Raw genomic sequence first — 20,934 nt, 5'->3', positions numbered from 1 at the left:
CAATTTGCTAAATTTCACTTAAAAGGTGTTTTTTGTTTATTGCTCTTTGTTGTATTTCGGTTCTAGTATTTGGGTTTCTCAGACATGTTTTACATTGAAATGTAACTTGTTTTATTGTTGTGAAGAGATTTGGCTTTGCTACTCAGGTTTTTAAATATTGGCATGATAAATCTAATTTTTAGTGTGTTATGCTCAGCTTTCACAAAATGCTAAACTAATTTTTTTAGGTAGCACTGACTTATTCATTATTATTATTATTATTATTTCATATATTTTTTGTAATCTGATTTTGATGCACTATTTGACTGTTAGATTTTATTTCTTCTGGTACTAGGGCTGCTATTTGTTCTTGACAGTTTCAGCACCTTGTTTTGCCTTAGCATCAGTTTTTATGTTACTTACTTTTTGAACACTGTTACCTCTTTGGTGTTTTTTTACAGTACATAATGGCCACTTCTGATGGGAGTTGTAGTGCTTCTAGCAATTGCAGAATTTTTTCAACATATTTCCTTTGTGCAGTTAAAAGTCCTCTTTCTAAAATGCTCTATGAGCATGGACGATGCCAAAGACAGATTTAAAGTCAGTCCAGATGTTGATTTTGCCAGTTCTAGAGCTCAGGTGAGTGCTATCAGTCTTTCTGGGCTGAAGTTCCTGTAGGCAGAGGATTTCATTTGCTTACCTTTTTTCACAAAGCTGCTACTGGCAGAAACCAATTTTCTGCTTCCAGGAGTGGTTCTTCTTTAAGGTCTGGATGGCTGGAATAAACTGCTTTAGTGGTCTCCAGGCAGTCAGGTACAACAGGTTCAGCTGTGCATGCACTTTCTAGGAACGCAGCTGGTTGACAATGTTAGTCATTTGAATATTTATGAAATTTCCTGGCTTCTTCTATGTTTATGATCACTGCTGCTCTTTGCTTTCAGGCAGCTGGGCCAGCTTTTGCTCACTTCATCTAATTGCTTAGAGAAGTGGCTGCTGGCTTTTTGTCTGGCCCCAGCTGCTCTGTCAGGACCCCCAGGACTTTCTTTGCTGCTCGTGCAAAAACAGCCAGAAGGGCTTCCTCACATCAGGTAATCCCAACGCCGGAACCCTCAGGAGTTCTTGCTTTAGCTGCTCAAAGGCCTTATTTGCTGCAGGGGTCCAGGCTATGTTGTCTTTAGCAGCTTTTAACAGGTTATAGAATAGTTTTGCAGTTAGTCTATCAGCCAGGATAGCTTGGCATTTCAGGAACTGAGAGAGTGGCAGTCAATGGTTACCTTTCTGCTCCAGCACTGCTGACACACCAACCTGTCATGTCCAGAAACGCTCAAAGATCTCTCACTGTCTGTGCTTCAGGTGTTTGGCAGTTGCTTCTTTTCTTGCTGTTCTTGGGGAGCATTATCTTCTAGAAACTGCTTATCTCAGGGGTAACTATTGCTTCTGTATCAGTTGCTTTTTCCTGTTGAGAGACTCAGTACTCATTTAGCAAATTTGGAGTCTACAGAAGAAAATCTTGGTTTTCAGTGGTTATTAATAAGTTACTTATAAATTGCAGAAACATACTTTCTCCCAGTGGCAACTGCTATTGTTTCAGATGTTAAAATCTTTGAGGTAACATTGTCCAAGGTAGCTGTTGTGAGTGGTGTGGTTTTTGGTTGTTTTTTTTTTTTTCTTTTTAGCAAATATATTAAAGCTTTCCTACTTAAATGCAAATATTTTCTGACTTTTTGCTAAGGAAAGACAGAAAAGAACATTTTTAAAATCTAATACTTGCTTTTTGTTCTCAGTTATTGGTTTTGCTTCTGGTTGTACTTCTATTTAGATGGGGCTTGCCCATTTTGACTTACTTGGTGTGTTAGTAGCTCAGACTCAGGATACACTTAATCTAAATTTGATTAATATTTTGATTATTCTGTTTTGGTTTCACACAGTTCATAGCTAAACTCAAAGCTGTTATCAATTGTTTTTCTTTTTTCTTGAATTCAATTTTACAGCTTCCAGATTTTCTAACAAATTTTTGCCCATAAGGGTTTGTACAAATTTGGTAAACATAAAAACTGATGTACTTCATTTGTTTTCTCATTTTAAACTTAAGGGGTTTCAAAAGAAAGCTTTCTCTGTTTGACCAGTTGCACACCTGTGACTTGAACAAATTTATGACTTTTAAGTATCAATTTTTGATTTAAAACAAAAGCTGTAGTTCCAGTGTCAAGCAGCAACAGTTTTTTTCTAATGTTTATATTTTTATATTGGAGCTGCTACTACAATTTTAAGTACCACCACATCTATTGTATAAAATACTTACATGTAATAAACAATTGCAAAACAAACAAATCCTAATTTTAGGTCTTGTCCAGTGTGGCATGCTTACAGTTAATTTTTCAACACTGCCACATTTTGGCAGGGTAATACTTTCAACAATATGATCTTAGATGTTTTAGGTATTGAGTAACTTTTCTGAAAACAAATAAAACAACTCAGAAAACAGTAACTTCACACAAAACTCTTAACTCTTTTTTTTTTACAATAAGGCATACACACAAAACTCTCAACTTGTCTAAAAACAAGACAACCACACAGAAGACAGTAACCACACACACAAATCTTAATTTTAGGCTTTATCCAGTGGGCTATTTTTATAGGCAATCTATCAGAGGTACCACTCATTTACAACACAATAGCCCACATTGTCAGTGGGATTATAAACAAAAACTTATTTCAAACATATAGTAATTTCTCTAAATCCAAAATCACACACACAACTCTTAAAATGCACAACACTGCTTAATTCTAAAACAAACATAAAGTACATACACAGACTTCACACTCAGCTCGTGGCTGATCATATCTTATTCATTCACTAATCACATGTATACTACAAATTAACACCTCAACTTACTTTTTCACAGTATACAAGACAGCTCAGACACCCAATAACTTTTACCTGTGTCTCATTTACTAATCACACATAAATTATTCAAAACTAAAATGCACACGAGAACTGGTACACACAAAGGCTTGGCTCAGACACACTTAAAACCTGGGCAAACAGCTCAGACACAGACAAAAACTTAGATAATAGCAAACAATTTGCACAGAGAAAAGCAATGCTGTAAGAGCCCACAGAAAAAAAACAAACACTGCGAGCTGCGTCTGTAGGATTTTAACACTTAAAGCACAGAGTAGTTTCTCTAATACAGAAAACACAGAGAAACACAGGATTCTGGAATTACAGGTACAGATAGAGGTACAGAGAGTTAGCTCCGTGCAGGGAAGAATTCCCTTTTTAAAGGGGACATTGCCTACTGCTTCTGGAGGAATTTAATACCAGGACACAGATACAGGTACAAGCAGGAAGATGAACTCTGGGGAGGATATCTCACAACCCCCATTCACTTCTGCAACAAGATGTCTCTTGTTATCCTTTAGGTTACAGGACAGGAAAACAGAAATACCTTTTGGCAAAATGCAGCGAGTTCTTTTCCACCCCTGTAAAAGGCACTGAAGAAGGGGGAGCCCCTCTAGGTAAAACTCACCTAGGGGTGCCCAGGGGGTCCCCAATCACCTACGGATTATGCAGCCAGATGGAAATGTCCCGCTGGGGTGCCAAATCTGATAAGCGAAAACGCTGCAAAAAGTGACTGCTAAGAGAAAGTTTTGTATTCTAATAGCAGCAAGGTACTTATTGATAATGTTGGAGGCAAAGCCAGTTCGTGCTGGGCAAAAACTTGCCTAACTTGTTCAAGTAAAATAAGCCATTTATAGTCTTAAGTTCATGGTTAACACCTTGTAATTTCCATATTAATGACTAGGCAAAACCGTGGGCAGAGCTTTCCTTTTGGCTTGGAATTTGGGTAGTGGTCTCCTGACTTCATCCCTCGGGTGGTCTCAAAGCGTCTTCTTCACCGTTGGATTTCTGCCTTTTCTTTGTTCAGTGACATGACCTGTCAACCTTGTAAAACCTTGGCTTCAACTCTCCAAAATCTTGATTTTTACCATTTCATCCTATTGAAGTGTCTAGCTTAGTTTAATTTATGACTTCTAACCCATAGTACACTAGTTCCTATAACTACTGGACAATTTGTACCAGAACAAAGTGACTCTAGCACTTTATGCTGTTCAGAGACTTTGCTGTGCAAACAACATTTTGAAAAGCAGAATTAGAAATTTCACAAAATTAGGTTTTTTTGGTCTCTTTTTCCTCCACACCCAATGCCTCATCTGCATGGAGCCTGTGGAGGACAGAAAGACTTTCAAGACCATGGTGTGCCCAGAGTGCAAAAGCATCTGGTTCCACAGGGACTGCATCCAAGTAGGAGCAGTTTCCTCACCCCCAGGGGCACAGCAGGGGCTCAGCAGCACCAGGGCCTCACTCAGTGCTGCTTGTTTCTCCTGCAGGGACAGGCTCTGTCTGCAGGTATTTTAGCCTTCCAGTGCCCCCTCTGCAGAGGCCATCGGGAATTTCTCGTGGATATGTTCACTGTGGGGATCTGAATCCCCTTGACGTTGGTGTCCTTCTGCTGGGCTCACAACACAGGAGGGTGCAAGTGCTGTGCCTTGCCAGGGCATGCCCCAGCACTCTTGGCCCTACACTGCTTTGGGAGGGCCACGTTCAGCTTCTCACAGGAGTTGGAAATGGCACAGTGGAAAGGGCAGGGACTCACCTGCCAGATGCCAGGGCAGGCGGAGCTCATCAGTTTTCCTTTTCCCTGTCAGAGAGCCATTATGGGAGGAAGACGATGCATTCAGGGACCTGGGAGTGAGGCACCACCAGTGCAATGCCAGAGAGTGTCTTTATCCAGGAGGCAGAGAGGAGGCAGAGGAAGAGGGGTAAGTTGCCAGAGGGGGGCCGTGGGGGGCTCTGCAGAGGATCTGTGCCTTGGCAAGGGCTGAAAGCAGAAGGAGCCTGAAGGAGAGCTTGGCCAGATATCCCATGCTTTTGACACTTTGTCCTCACGGCCATCAACCTTTTTGCTTCCCCAGGCCCTGGGAAATGCTCCTGTGCAGCTCCTGTGCTGCCGAGGGTACCCACAAACGCTGCTCCAGCCTGACAGACAGCGCAACCAGCTGGGAATGTGGCAGTTGTGCTCCTCTGGACACAGGTAAGAGACAAAGCACACAGGTGCCCCTGGGCTGGGGCCATGCAGGGCCTGGCATCAGGTGGCCAGGATGGCTTGGCAGAGCCTGTCTGCTCCAGGAGGGCTGGGGGCACTGCTCTGGCCCAGCCTGCCTTGGGCCTGGGGAGCCCTTGACCTTCCCACTTCCCCTTACAACCCCCGGGAATGAGTCAGAGCTGGACATCCCTGACCTGGGCACACAGGACAGCAGCTCCTCCACCAGTCCTGGGCCTGACCTCACACAAAATGGCTCCTGCCAGCAAGGTCAGGCCCCAGATCCACAGGGCCAGCGCAGAACTCTGCGTGACAGAACCCATGTGCCAACACCAAGTGCTGGGCAGCGCCAGCCCAGGCAGAGACAATCGGGGACATCCCGCAGGCAAAACTGCTCCCGCCTGCAACGTCAGACCCCAGATCCACCTATCGGGTCCACAAGTCCCCATGACAGGAGCTGCGTGAGACCATCAGGTATTGCGAGTCGCACATCAGGGACATCGCGCAGGCAAAACTGCTCTCGCCAACGTCAAAACTCAAATTCATCCAGCCTGTCCAGAAGGCCCCACGACAGGAGCTGCCCGCCTGCACCGAGTGCTGGGAGGCGAAACCGAAGGGAGAACGCATCGGGAACATCCCGCAAGGGAAACCACTCCTGCCTGCAATGGCACAACCCAGATCCACCTGGCAGGTCCACAAGTCCCCATGACAGGAGCCATGTGAGACCATCAAAAAAATTGTTTACTCCAAAACAGGTAACAATCTCAGGGGAAAAAAGATTTGTTTTCTTGCACTGGTTCCTTAAGAGTTAATTAAATTAAATCCAATTAAAGTAAAAATAATTTTAAGACACAGATCACTGCACAGCCTCCAAAGACAGAAGTTAAATCAGGAATCTAATGAGGGCAAAGGCTTTAAAGACCTTCTAAGGATCCTGATTGCATTAGAAGCAGATCCAGCTGTTTTAAATTTGCTGTAAGAGAACAACAAACTGCTCTACAGGTGAAAACCATTCCTAATCAGATATAAAAATGGAATCCAGCTCTGACCAATTAACCTAACGACTCCCCTGGTTAATGAGGCACAGCTGTCCCAACACAGCAGCAAAATCTGCCTTCTGGTTAAACACCAGGAGAGAGGCACAAACTGCAACCGTGTTTCACAAACAGTTCAAAACACCTCAAATTCCAGGGAAAACGGTAATCTGACATTCAGCCTAGGCCTGACACATTCAAGGGACTGTGCAGGAGATGATGCAGCTCAACACTGATGTATTAATATTTTCAACCAGGAAAAAACATAAGTTGATTTTATGTGTTTTAAACCATCCCTACTCTACCTGCAAGATCCACACTAACATTGTTCAATAGAAAGGGATGAGGAGGGAATAGGATTTCGTTGGTTTATTTCATAGGAAACGGCATCGGAATAAGAGGCACAAGAAAGCAACATTTGAAAATATGGTTTGCATTAAAGACTTATTTAGTGAATAAAGTACATGGAATTAAAGAATCCCCATGGCTGTGCAATTCATGAAGTGAATGACAACAAGCAACAACTAGAAGTTCTCCAACTTTTAAAGCATCCTATTAGTTTGGAGGTGGGAATTTAACTGGATACAGGGGAGAAAGTTATGGTCATTACAAAGAGTATGGTGGGAAAAAGAAAAACACTACAGCAGCAGAACTTCATCCCACCTTAGCCAATCCCTCTTTTAAACAACAATAACAGGACACACAAACTGCTTACAGCTACTTGAACCCAAGGCTTTCACTAGACTGCAGAAGACTCAAAGACTATTTGTGACTTCAGAGAGCTTTAACTCCAGAAAAAAAACCCCACCTCGTACATATTTTTAATTATAAAGCAACAAGTAAACTCTTCTCACTCTAAACATACATACCTAAGCACATCACACATGTGTATTTATGCGTGTATTTATATACTTTTGTGCATCAACAGCGCTCATTCCACACTTCTACGCACCTGCCCGTCCACACCCCCGAGCCGCGGATTTTACGCCGCCACAAGCGGAGCCGGGAAGCGCCTCGGAGGGTCTGGGAGCAACGAGCGGGGGTTCGGCCCCGCAGGGACCGCGCCCGCCGGAGCCGGTGCCGCCCGCCGAGACTCGGGCTGGGAGCACAGACGTGCCCCGGAGGCGCGGCCGGGAACGGGGAGCCGCGGGCAGCGGGACCGGGGGACGGCACCGGGGAGCCGCGAGCGGCGGCACCGGGGGTTGGAGCGGAGCTGCCGGGAACGGGGAGCCGCGGGCGGCGGGACCGGGGGACGAGATGAGCGGCCGGAAACGGGGAGCTGCGGGCAGTGGAACCGAGCGGATCGGCCGGGAACGGGGAGCCGCGGGCGGCGGGACCGAGGGACGGAAGGGATGAGCGGCCGGGAACGGGGAGCCGCGGGCGGCGGGACCGAGGGACGGAAGGGATGAGCGGCCGGGAACGGGGAGCCGCGGGCGGCGGGACCCCGGGGCGGGTCAGCTGTTCCCGCGCCCGGCGCGCGCCCCCCGCGCCTTTCGAAACGCGCGCCAAGCCCGCGCGCTGCGCGCGTCTGGACGCTACCACTGCTGCTTCCCGAGCGGGGGGCGGCCGGTCGCGCCTTCTTTCCCCTCCTTCTGAAAGAACGGCGCCGCTGAAGGGACAGTAGCAAAGCTCCTCGTTAGACACGAATGGGAAAAGCGTTGCTTTGGCGGTTGTTCCTGTGTTTTTGTTAATTTCTGCTCATGTATTGCAGAAAACGCCCCTGCTTTTCTTCGTGATTGGTTACGCCCAAGGCGCCCTTCGTCACAAGACCCAGCCCATGTGTTCCCACCACACTTGACCGGCGGGAAACAGGAAGCCTGCAGAGAACCCGGCTGCCTAACGAGGCGGAACCCTTTCCGCGTGAGAGCTGGGAAGAGGTGCTGGGGGGAAGGTAAATCGAGTGTCGCCGCGGGGAGGGCACATGGCGGCGGTGAGGGAGGGGGGCGGCGGGTCTGGGGGCGAGGGGCTGTTCCTCGGGCCCCCTTTGCCGGGTGGGGGGGTCTCTCGGGCCGGGCCCGGGCCCCTCTGCCGGGCGTCCCTCGGCAGCTCCTGACGCGGTCGGGTCTGTGCGGGTCTCCCATGCTTCCGAAAGAGCACCCCGGGTTATGCGGTAACGAGCCGCTGCCATTCACGATCGCGCAGCCGGTGATGCGATTCGAGGTTTAAGGCAGCCCCCGGTGCGGAGCAGCAGCGCGGGGTTTGCGGGCGCTGGACAGAGCAGGGAGCGCTGTTGGGGGAGCGATTTGCCCGTAATTTGACATTCCAGGCGCACTGGCCCCTTCGGCGCCAGTGTCGGTGAGCTGTTGTTGTCTCCCCGCAGGAAAGCGGAGTGTGTGTTCCTGGTGTGATGCTTTGACTTCAGGCATGGAGAAGGAACAGGTTTCCAAGCGTTTGTATGTTGGAGGGCTTGGCCATACGGTGTCTAAGGCCGAACTGGAGGAAAGATTTGAGAAGTTTGGGCATGTTTTGGATGCAGAAATTATTACCAGAAAAGATGATCAGGGTATGTTTTGTTTTATCTTTTCAAGGTTCATTGCTTTTCAGTTTGAAGCGTGAAATGGAATTTCTGCTTCAGAGTCACTTTATTTTCACAAAATAGCTTAATTTTCAGTTTTAAAGGAAACACTGATATTACACAGAAGTTAACTGGATGTTTGTCATTGATCAGGGAACCCTGTGAAAACTTTTGCCTACGTCAGTGTCAGCATTTCTGATGCCGAGCTTAGAAAGTGTAAGTACATCTTTCTGGTTTTTACTTGTTGATGTTTTTGAGCCAGGTTGTTTTACTGATAACACATCTGATGTCACAACAGGATGTGGTCAAGGTAGAGCTTGTTTTATTCTGTTGCCTTCTTTAAGCTTCAATTTTATGGGTACCTTTCAGGTACAAACTTAAACCAAGTGAGCAGTGAGGTGTAATATCACGCTAAAGAAACGTCAGCCTGTCATAGAAGGAGGTGTAGTGAAGTCTGGGCTGTGCTTCTTTAACGTAAAAAATACTTATTTTCCCATCTCGTTGTTTTGCAGGCATGTCAATTTTAAATAAAACAAAATGGAAAGGAGGGACACTGCAAATTGAGTTGGCCAAAGAAAGCTTTTTGCAGAGGTAAAAATCATTTTTTAAAAATGCGTGTTGCTGCTCAAGTTACCCTTCTTCTGTTTATCTGATAATATTATGGCTGTGCTTTCATCTTCTACACTCTTTCAGTTTTTATAGAGAGTGGTGGAGTGTTGATGCATGTGTGATACTGCAACGTGATTTATGTCGTTATTCCCTTAAAGGGAACGTCAAGGTGTTGATTCCTTGAGCAGTGGGTGGCTGCTGTTCTGTGGGAGGGGGTCCCTGCCAGCTCGAATCCAGCACATGGGCTTTATTTAGTAGAGTACTTTTCCCATGTCTGATGTACTTCTTGGTACAGGCTTGCCACAGAGAGGGAGGAAGCAAAGCTGCAGAAAGAAAAGCCACAGAGAAATAACCAAGCATGTCTGTTGGAATCACTGAAAAAGGCTGGAGTTGTGGACTTCCACATGAAAGCAGTCCCAGGTACAGAGGTGCCAGAACACAAGGTATGCTGGGGGAGATGTGTAAGAGAAGTAAACCAAGAAAAAGCAAGCTCATTATATCTAAATTTATGCTAAATCTCTGTGCCTTATGTAAAGACATGTAATTATTGGGGGTGACAGTCCAAGTTGTGAAAAGTGGGCTGAAGAAATACCTCCTGTAGAGACAAGGAGAAGGCTCCTGTTATTCAGAGAGAGTGCTCAGGCATTGGAATGGGCTGCCCAGAGAGGGGGTGGATTCCCCATCCCTGGAGGTTTTTCAACTGAGCTTGGCCGTGGCACTGAGTGCCATGATCTGGTAAAGGGACTGGAGTTGGCCCAAGGGTTGGACTTGATGATCTCAGAGGTCTTTTCCAACCCAATCCATTCTATGATTCTGTGATTCTTTGCAGTGACTGGAAATAATTGTGATCTGCTTGTCCCCTCTCGTGGTGTTAAATCAGGAAATGCTTTGTTCCTTGTGTATGTTGGGAATTTGCATAAGCCTGTAGCATAATGTACATTCATGTCACCCTTAAAAGCTTGTAAAGAGACTGTGTGACTCACTTTTATACAGCACATAATTTTTGGTGGCTGGGCTGTCAGGAACTGCTCTCTGTGCTTCACATTCAGGATTAGGGTCTGCACGTGCTTACAAGAGGAAGATTAAAATCACTGAACATGCAAATTAAGACAGGAAAAATTATATTAATTGGAAAGTTTTGAAAATTATTTGCAAAGCACAGAATGGTGTTAGAGGGATTTTTGTGTGTGTGTGGCAAAGGGGAAGAGAGCAAAATAATAGTGATTCTGTCTGTGCAGTGGCTGCTGTTAACTCATAAACCAGAAGCCATATATTAGACATAGTACTTGCAAAGTAAAGAAATTTACTACTTTGTTATCATTCTTTATTTGCAGGTCGTAGAAGTTTGGGGGTTTGGTTGGCTTTGGGTTTTGTTGTTTTTGAGAAGGAAGCTGGCTAAGTTGCACAGTACGATTATATCTCACTAAAGAGCATAAACAAAAATGAATTAGTCACAGATGGTTCTTTTATTAGTAGTTCTGTTATCCAAGAACAAACATCTTTCTCTGTTCCAGGGTTACTTCCACTCTCTTTTTGTTTAACACCGTTTACTTTTCTTTTCCTATAGAAGTGGGTTGTTGGTAAATTTGGCAGAGTCTTGCCTGTCCTCCACCTCAGGAATCCGCAAAAGAATAAAATATCCTTTTCCTACTGTTTGGGCATAGGCACAGTTCCCTTCCTTCTTCTGTCATCTGGAGAAACAGTTGCTGAACAGTCTTAATTTTGATTGCTATGTCAGACTCAATTTACTGAATCCCTCAAGTGTGTCTTGCAGTAAATTTGTGTGATTTGGAGCAGTTTCTTAGACTGCACAAGTCAGTTGCTTAAAGACATGAGATGAAAAAGGGCTCCTTGTTGTCCTTTCGTGTAGAATTCAGCCTGTTCAGAAAGACTCGAGTCTGTTTGCTGGAGGAATCTTGTTTTAATTCCTTAACTCAGACCAACATTGTGAAATATGACCCCTCAAAGTACTGCCATAACCTGAGGAAGCTGGAGCCAGACCGGGCACAAGCAGCTCCTGTGCCTGAGCTCACCCAGCACTTGGAAGGGAGAGATGTCAGTGCAAACAGGAAACGACAAGGAGAGTTCTCTGGGATGAAGAAACCACCTAAAAAACCGAGGCCACTGTGCAGTGAGGCCCTGAATGGAGCAGCAGCTCTGTCCTCTGGGTGCCAGCCCCGTCCAAAACACACCAGCTCACCACAGCTGAGCCAGAGATCAAACCCCAAACCCAATGACGAGTTGAAATTGCCTCCATCGAGGAGTCTGGATCGTAAAACGCCAGGCAAAGGTTTATCATCAGATCAGAGGAATGTTAGTGGAGTTACAGCTCGAAATAACACGAGTGTTTCTGACAGTGATGTTGATTCTGAAGAGGAGATCAGAGCCATGGTAAAGAAAGAGACAGAAAAATGGAAAGCTGGAAATGCTGAGACTGAAAGTGACCCCTTGGAAATCACTGGGGATGATTTTGGATTAAAATACAGTAGTCACTGGTCCTTAAGCAAGCCAGATGCCATGAAGAAAACCACTAAAGGAAGTTACAAAGAGACTGTGGAATATGGTAATGGTTATGATTCAGCAGATACAGATGAAATTATTGCTGAAGGTAAAACTCCAGATCCAAATAGCAGCAAAACTGCAATTTTAGAAGATTCTGAACAGATGAAGGTGGAAAGTAAAAAAATCCTAGCTAACAAAAAAAGTGGTTTGTTAAATGACTCATCACTGAAAACTCAAAATGTAGAAGGAGAACACATTGAAAAAAAGTGGAAAATTAAAAAATCCAAAATTGGTGCATTGCAAACTTCAGCAGTTACCAGTACAGCAGAGACAAGTGATAGTGAGAGCTCTCACTCGGAGTCTGAGCAAGGGGAGTCTGAAATCAGTTCTGACTATGAGTCCGTGATGCAAAACTGTTACCGCTTAGACCTTTCCTTACATGACTTAAAAGCATTGGCTGCCAAAAACACTGGGACACCTGCAGAGGAATCTGATGGTGCACAGAGTTCTGCTCAGTCCCCTGCTGAAGAAAATCCTAAGGGTAATGCAAATAAACCAAAACTTCCTAAATGTCACCCTGCAGATAAAAAAAAAAGCATCTCTCCTGACGATGTGCTGGCTGATATTTTAGCAGGGGAGAATAAGGAAAGCTCCAAGGGACAAAATAATTCACGTTTGAAATATCAGCCCTTCAGGGGAATGGAGTCCCTTTGTGTGAAAGAGTCAACTAAGGACAGTACTGGGTTAAAGAAGGGGTCTGTAGGTTTAGGACTTGGAGCTTGTGTATTTTCTTCTGGGGAGGAGTCATCTAAAAGACAGCCCAAGAACCATCCATTGTGTGCACTTCAAGTCAGCAGTAAAAAGAGACAAAATGTGCCCAGTGAGCAGCATGAGGCACCGTCACCTGGTGCCTCCTCAGCAGATGAGAGACATCAGCCTGTTTCCAGGCCATGTTTACAGGGGAAGAAAAAAGACAGGAGTTCTCCACAAGACCACAGTTCAGAGCATGGAGCTGCCTCTCCCAGCCCTGATCAGAGTGACAGTGAGAGCAGTGACAGGGACAGCAACGCTGCAGGGGCTCTGAAACACGTTAAACGGCAACGGGAGAGCCCAAAACTGCTTTCCAAAAAAATGAAGATGAATGTAAGCAATAAAAAGCCAGAATGCGAAGCTAATACATGTGAGAACAGGAAGACAAGCCTTCTAGAAGATAAGGAGCTTTGTCTTCATGCTGCTGCTTCAAAGGAACCTACAAGAGACAAACAGGAACAGGACAACCAGAGGAGGCTGGCGGCTCTGGAGGAGAGACACAGGGAGAGAGAACTCCAAAAGAAACTCATTCAAGGAGCACTTTCGAATCTGGTAATTACACTCACAACTTTTATCTGAATAGTCCAGAGTACAAGGAAAAGGGTAATTAATGTATGTGAATTAAGATTCCTAAAAATCATAGTCTGGATTTTCTGATACATTGCCAGTTTTGAGTATATACAAAATCCTGCATACCTCGTCCCTGGAATGCCTCTGGAGTTGCAGGAGGAATAGCAGAGGTCATGGAAACGCCTTTTAGATACTTCTGTATTAGTGCAGCAAGTACTTGCTGTGTTTGACCTGACATTTCCCCCTTTCCTAGGACAGCCAGCCAGCAGGGAAGCACAAACACATCCTATTCGATTCAGACACGGAAAATGAGACATTGAAAAAAGACGCAAGTTTGGGAAATATGCCTGGAGAAGTAAGTGTTATTAGGCAAAAGCCCTGTGTGACCATGCCTTTTGTTCTGAAGATTAGATTTCCTAGTGAAGTGCCAGAGAAATGTAGGTAAGTTTTGAATTAACATCAGACAGGTTTGACAGTACTTAACCATTCATCTGAGAAAGCTTGAGAGCTTGGAGAATTTGGAAGGAGTTTGAGATTGGTACAGAAGGTATTCTAACTTAGAAGAGAAAGAACTTCTGTATAATTAGTGTTGAAATTCCTCTGCTTTTAGGCAAAGGCAGGGGAGGAGATTGGGCTTGAGCAGTACAGAAGTACTCTGCTCTTTCTGAGACTGGATGAACTGCTAAGGCAGTATCTTGTTTTTGTTGAGCTCCAAAGAACTGTGTAAGGTTTCGTCTTTACTATCATTAGCAGACTCCTCATGATTTTACTGCCATGGTTTAGTACAATTAAATACTTATTTTTTTCTCAAATAGAACTTCTTATCTATGACATTTTTTAATTGCATCTCTGCTAAAACTTTAAAGCATTGGGTTTGCTTTTGTTGGGATTTTGCCTTATAAATGTATTGAGATTAGGACCATTATCGTTATTTAGCCATTGACATTTTTACCTTCCTTGATGTAATCAGAAATTTGCAATTTTTTAACTGTTGTAAAATCTGAGTTGCCCATTTGTAATGGTTCTACCCATGGCTTCCTCAGTAACCACTGTATCTAAGGAAGTTACAAGTATTCCACATGTGTCTTCCACATAGTAGGGGAGGAGGGGTTTTTGGTTTTGGTTGTCCCTTTTTCCTTGGCCGGGGTTGCTGGTGGGAGAGGCTGGAGTCTGATCCCTTCGGTTGCTGGTGGTTCTCCTGTCCTGGGTGAGATTGTTTCATGCTTGTTCCCCTTCCTTGAAGTTTTTAATTGTGTTTGTCTGTTTCATTTGGGTTTTTTTTGGTTTGGTTTTGTTTCTTCCCAATTTTCTTGTTGATCAGTCCCCTTTTCCCTTTCCCCTGGGGGTGGGATCCTACGTACTGTGTACACAGTGTGATTGTGAATGTTAGAAAATATAATTTCTTCTTTTTATTCATTTCAGTTTCTTTTGAGTTAATTTCTTTTCAGTGTTTCTTCCGTTTGCTGGGGAGGCTTTTGAGAGGGGGGAAGGGGGGCCAGTCGAGAGTTGGTAAAAAGCTAGGCTAAACCTGGACACCATTACGTGGATATTTTGCCCATGATGAAATGGAATAATCATAATTTTAATTTTATAATTATAAACCAGAGTTGCACGAGATGTGTATACAAGATAAGATTGGCAGCATGTTGATCAGTGCTGGAAATGCACAGGGTTGTGCAGGAAATCCACTTTTTCAGGAAAACTGGAAAGGACATGAACAAAGTTGGTACTGATTTATATTCTCAGATGTAAATAACCTCCTTCTTTTGTTTTTCCTTTTTGTTTAACAAAGGATACATCTGCTCCCAAGCCTTCAGGCAAACTGTTTGACAGCAGTGAGGACGAGGAAGACAACACGGACAATGAACGATTCATAATTAAGCCACAGTTTGAAGGCAAAGCTGGGGAAAAAGTGAGTGAACCCATCACTGGAATTTAATTTTCCTCTGAGAGTCTATAGGGCCACTTCAGAGGAACAGAACTGGTAGGCTTGTATTATTACTGAGTATGATTTATATCAATTTAAAATAGAATTCCCTTCAACAGAGGAAAGAGTGGCCATGGAGGAAATAATGTGTGGTGTTATCTTTGTATCCAAAGAAATTCCTGGAAAAGGCCTCAAGAGCTAAAGATTATTAGTATGTTGCCATGAAGTATGAAAAGAAAGGGATTGAACGTTGCTGATTTCCTTCTCCAGTGCTTAAGAGCACTTGTTTCATTTGTTTAGCTCCTGAGGCTGCAGTCCCGATTTGGCACCGATGAAAGATTCCGCATGGACGCCCGATTCCTGGAGAGTGACAGTGAGGAGGAAGGTAAAGCTGCCCATACTTCCTGGTTACTGGTAGTAATGGAGCCATATCATGGAGCTTTAGCTTTTGAAGCACCTTATGACCTCCTTTACCTTCTTTGGTGATCCCTTAAAAGAAAACCACCCACCTCTGCTGTGGCTCTGCATGAGAAACACCAGGGGTGGCTGTGCTTTCTTAAAGGTGTATGCTGCAAAAGTATTTGGAACAGCTGAGTGAGGCACATGTGCCTAATAAAACAACATTTGAGACTATTTTTAATACAGCATGATATCAGAATGTGTTTATCCACATTGAAAAACTGGGTAAGCGGTGACTTAGAAAAACCCCCTTTTGGATCATTATATTCATTTAAACTGTTTGTTTTGTAGCCATCCTGCAGCCTGTGGCTGATTTGGCAGTCTTAAGTAGGGTCATTTTTTTTCTTTAGCAGCAGAAGGCAGAAAAGCTGAAAATAGAAAAAGTTTGAATATCCACCCCCAAGAAAAAGAAATTAACCCAGTTTTCAGGATTCAATTTCTTTCTGAAACTTAAATTTTTGCCTCTCTCTGCTATTCCCTTCATTGCTTTCATGTGATCTTCTGTAGAGCATCAGCAGTGGCAGAGGGGTTGCAGTTACATGACAGCAGCAGGAAACATGTTAAATACCTGATCTGGCCTTCACATGAAATAGATGCCCAGAACTGTTCTAACCCAAGATTTTCTACAGTGCAAGGGACAAAGTCTCTGAGTAGCTTTTAGATAAAGGAAGCGATGTGTTGATAGACGTGAGCTCTGCTAGTACTGTAGTGATACTATGCATCAAATATCACAGGCTCAGCAGGGAAAATATAATGTATTTCTTGTTATCTTAGCAGAGACAAAGAGCTTGAAGGCAGATGAGGAAGACGAACTTGCTGCAGATAAAAAAGAAAACTCTGCAGATACTGGGAAGCCTCTTGAACATCAACCTGGAACAGCCTAAGCCAAGTAAAACAGCAACAAGTGCCAAGAAATTCAAGTATGAATCATCTGCCATCAGTGAAGGAGTTCTAGGGAGGCTTAAGTTTTGCCGGTGTTTCCTAACCAAAATTTCTGCCTAGACGGCTGAGGAAAGTACTTCCTTTCTTGTGTGTATTTGAAGTCAGTATTTAATGGAATTCCCAGGCACTGACTAGCAGGGACTTTCTAAATGTCAATTACATTTTGGAGTGATTTTGGTGAAGAAGCCAATTTGAATTTGTATCCTACTGTAAAGGTTTGGGGTAGCTTTCATTTGAGCCTTTAGAGTGTCTCATGGTTTCTCTTTGCCTTTCTGTTTTCTTAGAGACATTAATGCCCTCCGTTACGATCCCACCAGACAGGACCACGCAGTTTTTGAAAGGAAACCAAGTACTACAGAAAAGGAGAGGTAATATTACAGCTTGGTAACTACAGTTGTGATGTTTCTCCCCTTAGAGAGAAGCCTATGGCAGCAGACTGAGTTTGAAACTACGCAGACTGCTATTTTCTCTTTAGTCCTCCCTGTGATTGCAGAAATCAATATACAATAGGAATTGTGAGCACTAAAACCAGCATGCAGTGTCATCTTTTCTTTGTAGTCCATCTACTCTCTGCATGCCATTTTCTGTCCTCACTGAAGGTGAGAAAGGTCAAGTCATGGACTTGAAGATTTGAGAAGTTTTCAAGAGACATGTGTATTAGCTCTTATCCTGTGAAAAAGCATATTAGCTCTTAACATTTCTTTTGCCAGAAGAGAAATCTGTCCTAAGTATCTTCATTTATGAACTACCACATGTTAAGTGAAAAGTCCCTTAATGATGTGGGTAATAAAAAGGAGGCTTGTTCCTGCCTTTAGAATCAAAGCTCAGATGTTTCCCCTGCACTGCTCTCTCCCTTAAAAGTGAACTCCTCATCAATGGGCATGGCTGAGTTTAGGAAAACATCAAGAGCCAGGTGGCTCTTTCTTTTAAAAACAGCTCTGTTGTGTTACTGTCCTCCAACTATCCCATTTCAGTAAAGCTAAAAGGAAGAAGAAGAAGAAAGAAGAGAGTGAGAAACTGCCTCAAGTGTCTGAAGAAGTCTATTATGATATTGCTGCTGATTTAAAAGACTTATTTGGATCTTCAAAGAGCCAATCAGAGAAACGTGAGGGAATACCCTGGGACAAAGATGATGCAGAAGACTCTGCCCCACCTGACTATTTGGAACCTGTCTCTGGGAATAACACAGCTCAGGAGCCGAGTGGTTTCAAGTTTTCCTTCTTTGGAGACACAGAGAAGTCAGGTGTAAAAGAAGGTAAGAGCAGGACAGTGCAATTTCTAGTGAATGGCTCACGTCGGGCACTGTGCAGGACTACGGTGCTTAGAAATTCAGAATCCAGGGCATTTTCAGAGGCAAAAGTGAGTAATGAGGCAGAATCATTATGATCTTCAGTTACACTTGCCAGGATTGTGGTAGCTCAGCTTGCGCCCCAGGAATCTTGAAAGGGATGTTTTGAGAAAGAACGATTATTTATTTGTTTTTTTTAAACAGTGATGGACGTTGTTGTCATCCCCTACATTTCTCAGACAGGGAAAAAGGTGATATGCCAAGTCAAAGTTTCACACAACCCAACAAGATTTGAAATCAAAGGTGTGTTAATGGAGTAATGTGAGCAAAAGCAAATCTGGAGTTGACGCCAAGAACATTCAAGATTGCTTTATTATTTACTTAATTTTCTTATTGTACCTTTAGAAAATTGAAACTGAATGACCCATGACTATAGGGGATATAAGTGTTACACACTCAAGATTAAAACATACTGAATTAAGTCAGTCAGTAGGGTAGGAAACAAAACAAACCATGTGAAGTTAAATGAAAGATTTAAAAGAAACAAAGCCCCCCACATTTTTGTTGACTTCAGAAAGGATTCACTGTTCTGAATGCACTAATAAAGGTTTCAGGATATGAAAGAGACCCCCAGAACAAAGTGAAAAATACCTGAGCAGAGATGTAGTTCAGAAAGCCCGAGAGGGGGAGGTTTCCATCCTTCTTAAATCTGCTTTTCCAATGTAAGTTCTTCACTGGGAAGTAGGGTTTTTTGCTGGCAAGTAGAGGAATAATCTGATTTTTTATTTCAATTGTGATAATCTTGCAGAGCCCTACATCCTTGAAACAATAAAACCTGGAAAAGTCACATGGCAAGAAGATCCACGTTTCCAGGACAGCAGTTCTGAGGATGATGATGAGCCAGAGGCATCAGAAATTGAAAAGGATCAAGAAATGCAAGTTGTATTTGTTTTCTATTTGGTTGTAGTAATTTGCTGCTGTGAGAATATTAATAGCAGCACTCAGGTCCTGGGAAACTGCTGTCTTCATTCCACATCTCTGAGCAACAGAAGTTATCCTGGAAAACCATTCCTTGCTGCACAGAGTGTAACAGTGAAACATCCCAACAGCCCATTTGCTTTGACCTTGAGTATAAAAATATGAAAGCTGAGTTTGTGGTTGAACACTGGAGAAATTAAGTGGGTAATTTTGGTTCAACCCAAACCAGTTTTGGTTTGGCCAAAAGTCAGAGACGTAGTAAATTTTCTTTTATAAAAGGGTCTTTTTTATAGAAGACCGTATTTGGTTACTGTGGAGGAATGTTCTTCCATGCATTCTGTTTCTCTGAAGCACTACAGCTTTAACTTGCATTAATGGAATTTGACAGTAACTTTCTTGATGTTAAAGTTTCCTTGTGTTTGTCCAGGTTTCTTTGCTTGCCACAAAGAGAAAGTACAAGATTTTTCTTCTTCTCCAAAGATGATGAACGACTGAGAGGTACAGCAGAACTTACTCACTGTCACTTCTTTTTTGGTTTCTTTCAAAAGTCTTACTGAAAGTCAGGGAAGAAGTCCTGTCTAGTTATTTGTTCTGTAACACAGGTGAGAGGTTTAAGGAAAAAAATAAATTGCAAGTTTTCATTCGTATTTGTGGTCTAAATTGAGGTAGAATCCCATGACAAACTGCTGGTAACAAAAACGCTGAACATCTGTCTTGCTTCCATTTTTTTCAGAGAATTGCCTAATATGTACCTGGCCTTTTAGGGCTTACCAAAAAAAAATCACAAATGCCTTTCAGGCATATATATCATCATTAATTTTTTCCTCTCCTTCTGGTGTTACTATTCATAGTGTTGAACATTCTTATTAGCCACTTATGTCCACATCGTTCTTGATTCTAATTAATGTGGATTTTTTTTTTCTTCTGAATATAGTGAATTTTGTATTTAAAAACAAACAAAACAGGAGCAAACATTCACAGCCTCGAACGGTTCCACAGACCACAACAAGAATTGCTTGTGGTATCTTATGCAGTAACTTATCAAGACAGTCTTAAATAATGTTTTTTTCTTGAGACATATGAGGTAACGGTCATGAACTGTCTTGCTGTGTTCATACAATTAGTGCACTGAAATCTTCCAGCCTGTCTGATTTACAGGCCCTGTTGAAAGTGAGACCTCAGTCCTCAGCAGGCATGAATTTTCTTGGGAGATGTGGGGTAATGGTGCTGTGCTCTTAATGAAACAGGTGCAATTTCACTGCAGTTCCTATCTTGGCATATTAACTGCTGCTGCCTTTTGTTTTTCTTAGTACACAGGGCAGTAGTTCAGAGCATTTCTGTTGGAGCCAATCATGTTGTGGGGGATAAGAGATTATGAATGATAGGAAGAATATGAAGAATAGACCTTCTGACTTGATTGCTGTCTTGCTCATGAGTTTTACAAACAGCAGCATTTTCAGAAGTGTTTAAGGAAATCAATTTGTTCTTTTTTGGGCAGAGGGCCCAAAGTTATTTTGTAGATCAGTTGATCTCAGTGAAGAACAAGATGGTTGGGAAGATAGACGAAGATTATTGATTGAGGTGAGTATTTAACATCTCTTCCTTGGTAACTGTGGGCATGAGGAGGGAACACGGCTGCTTATTTGCATGAAGAATTAGTTCAGGACCTCTAGAAAGGCTGGCAATTTTGTAATTGCTGAGGAACTAAACTTCTGTAGTATACAAGTGTGCATAACATCATGTTATGATGTCCCGTCAGGTAAATTAGTGAATCTCTGTAATGTACAGGACCAGTTACTTAAGTGTATGTAAAGATACAGGTGAATCTAGAAACTTGTATTAATCATTATTATTTTTTTCATAATTTTATGTTGTATTTTAAATATTTCCAGGAATGCAGGAAGAAGCATAAGGATGCAAAAAGGAAAGTGAAAGCAAAACAATAAATATTTCTTACATTACTGATCAGAAATGTTTCATATTTCTTCTTTGAAGAAGCTGCCAAACAATGTTACTTTCAAAACCCTTTCAAAAATCTAACAGGAAAGAATATTGGCAAAAACTGCTAAGACTTTGTTTCTAAATAGGGACATGTTTATTTTCAGTTTGATGTTTGTTCCATGTTTTGGGGTTTTGTATGTATGTATATACATATAGAAATACATATATACATATGGTTTAAATGTGACGTGCTGCTTTGTTCGATTTCTGGT

General features: G+C 43.0%; 1 protein-coding gene across 1 annotated transcript; it reads left to right on the top strand.

The window, feature by feature from the left end:
* Nucleotides 1-10,071: 10,071 nt before the first annotated feature.
* Nucleotides 10,072-19,216, top strand: LOC139669532 (nucleolar protein 8-like). Its single transcript, XM_071550034.1, has 8 exons — nucleotides 10,072-13,109; nucleotides 13,381-13,482; nucleotides 14,920-15,039; nucleotides 15,355-15,439; nucleotides 16,740-16,839; nucleotides 17,430-17,710; nucleotides 18,552-18,722; nucleotides 19,149-19,216. Exons 1-8 carry the CDS (start codon nucleotides 11,082-11,084, stop codon nucleotides 19,214-19,216), a joined length of 2,955 nt encoding a protein of 984 aa, XP_071406135.1. The 5' UTR covers nucleotides 10,072-11,081.
* The last annotated feature ends 1,718 nt before the right edge of the window (nucleotides 19,217-20,934 follow it).

The sequence above is a fragment of the Pithys albifrons genome, chromosome 3 (genome assembly GCF_047495875.1).
Source record: "Pithys albifrons albifrons isolate INPA30051 chromosome 3, PitAlb_v1, whole genome shotgun sequence".
In the NCBI taxonomy this organism is placed as follows: domain Eukaryota; kingdom Metazoa; phylum Chordata; class Aves; order Passeriformes; family Thamnophilidae; genus Pithys; species Pithys albifrons.
The sequence above is the reverse complement of the archived record's forward strand: the minus strand, read 5'-3'. Positions and strand labels throughout refer to the sequence as shown.

Coding starts and splice junctions, on each gene's coding strand:
- LOC139669532 (XM_071550034.1), top strand. CDS start 11,082: ATGAAAAAGGGCTCCTTGTTGTCCTTTCGTGTAGAATTCAGCCTGTTC. Junction 15,440..16,739: donor GAGTGACAGTGAGGAGGAAG/GTAAAGCTGCCC, acceptor CTGTTTTCTTAG/AGACATTAATGCCCTCCGTT. Junction 16,840..17,429: donor AGAGGTAATATTACAGCTTG/GTAACTACAGTT, acceptor ATCCCATTTCAG/TAAAGCTAAAAGGAAGAAGA.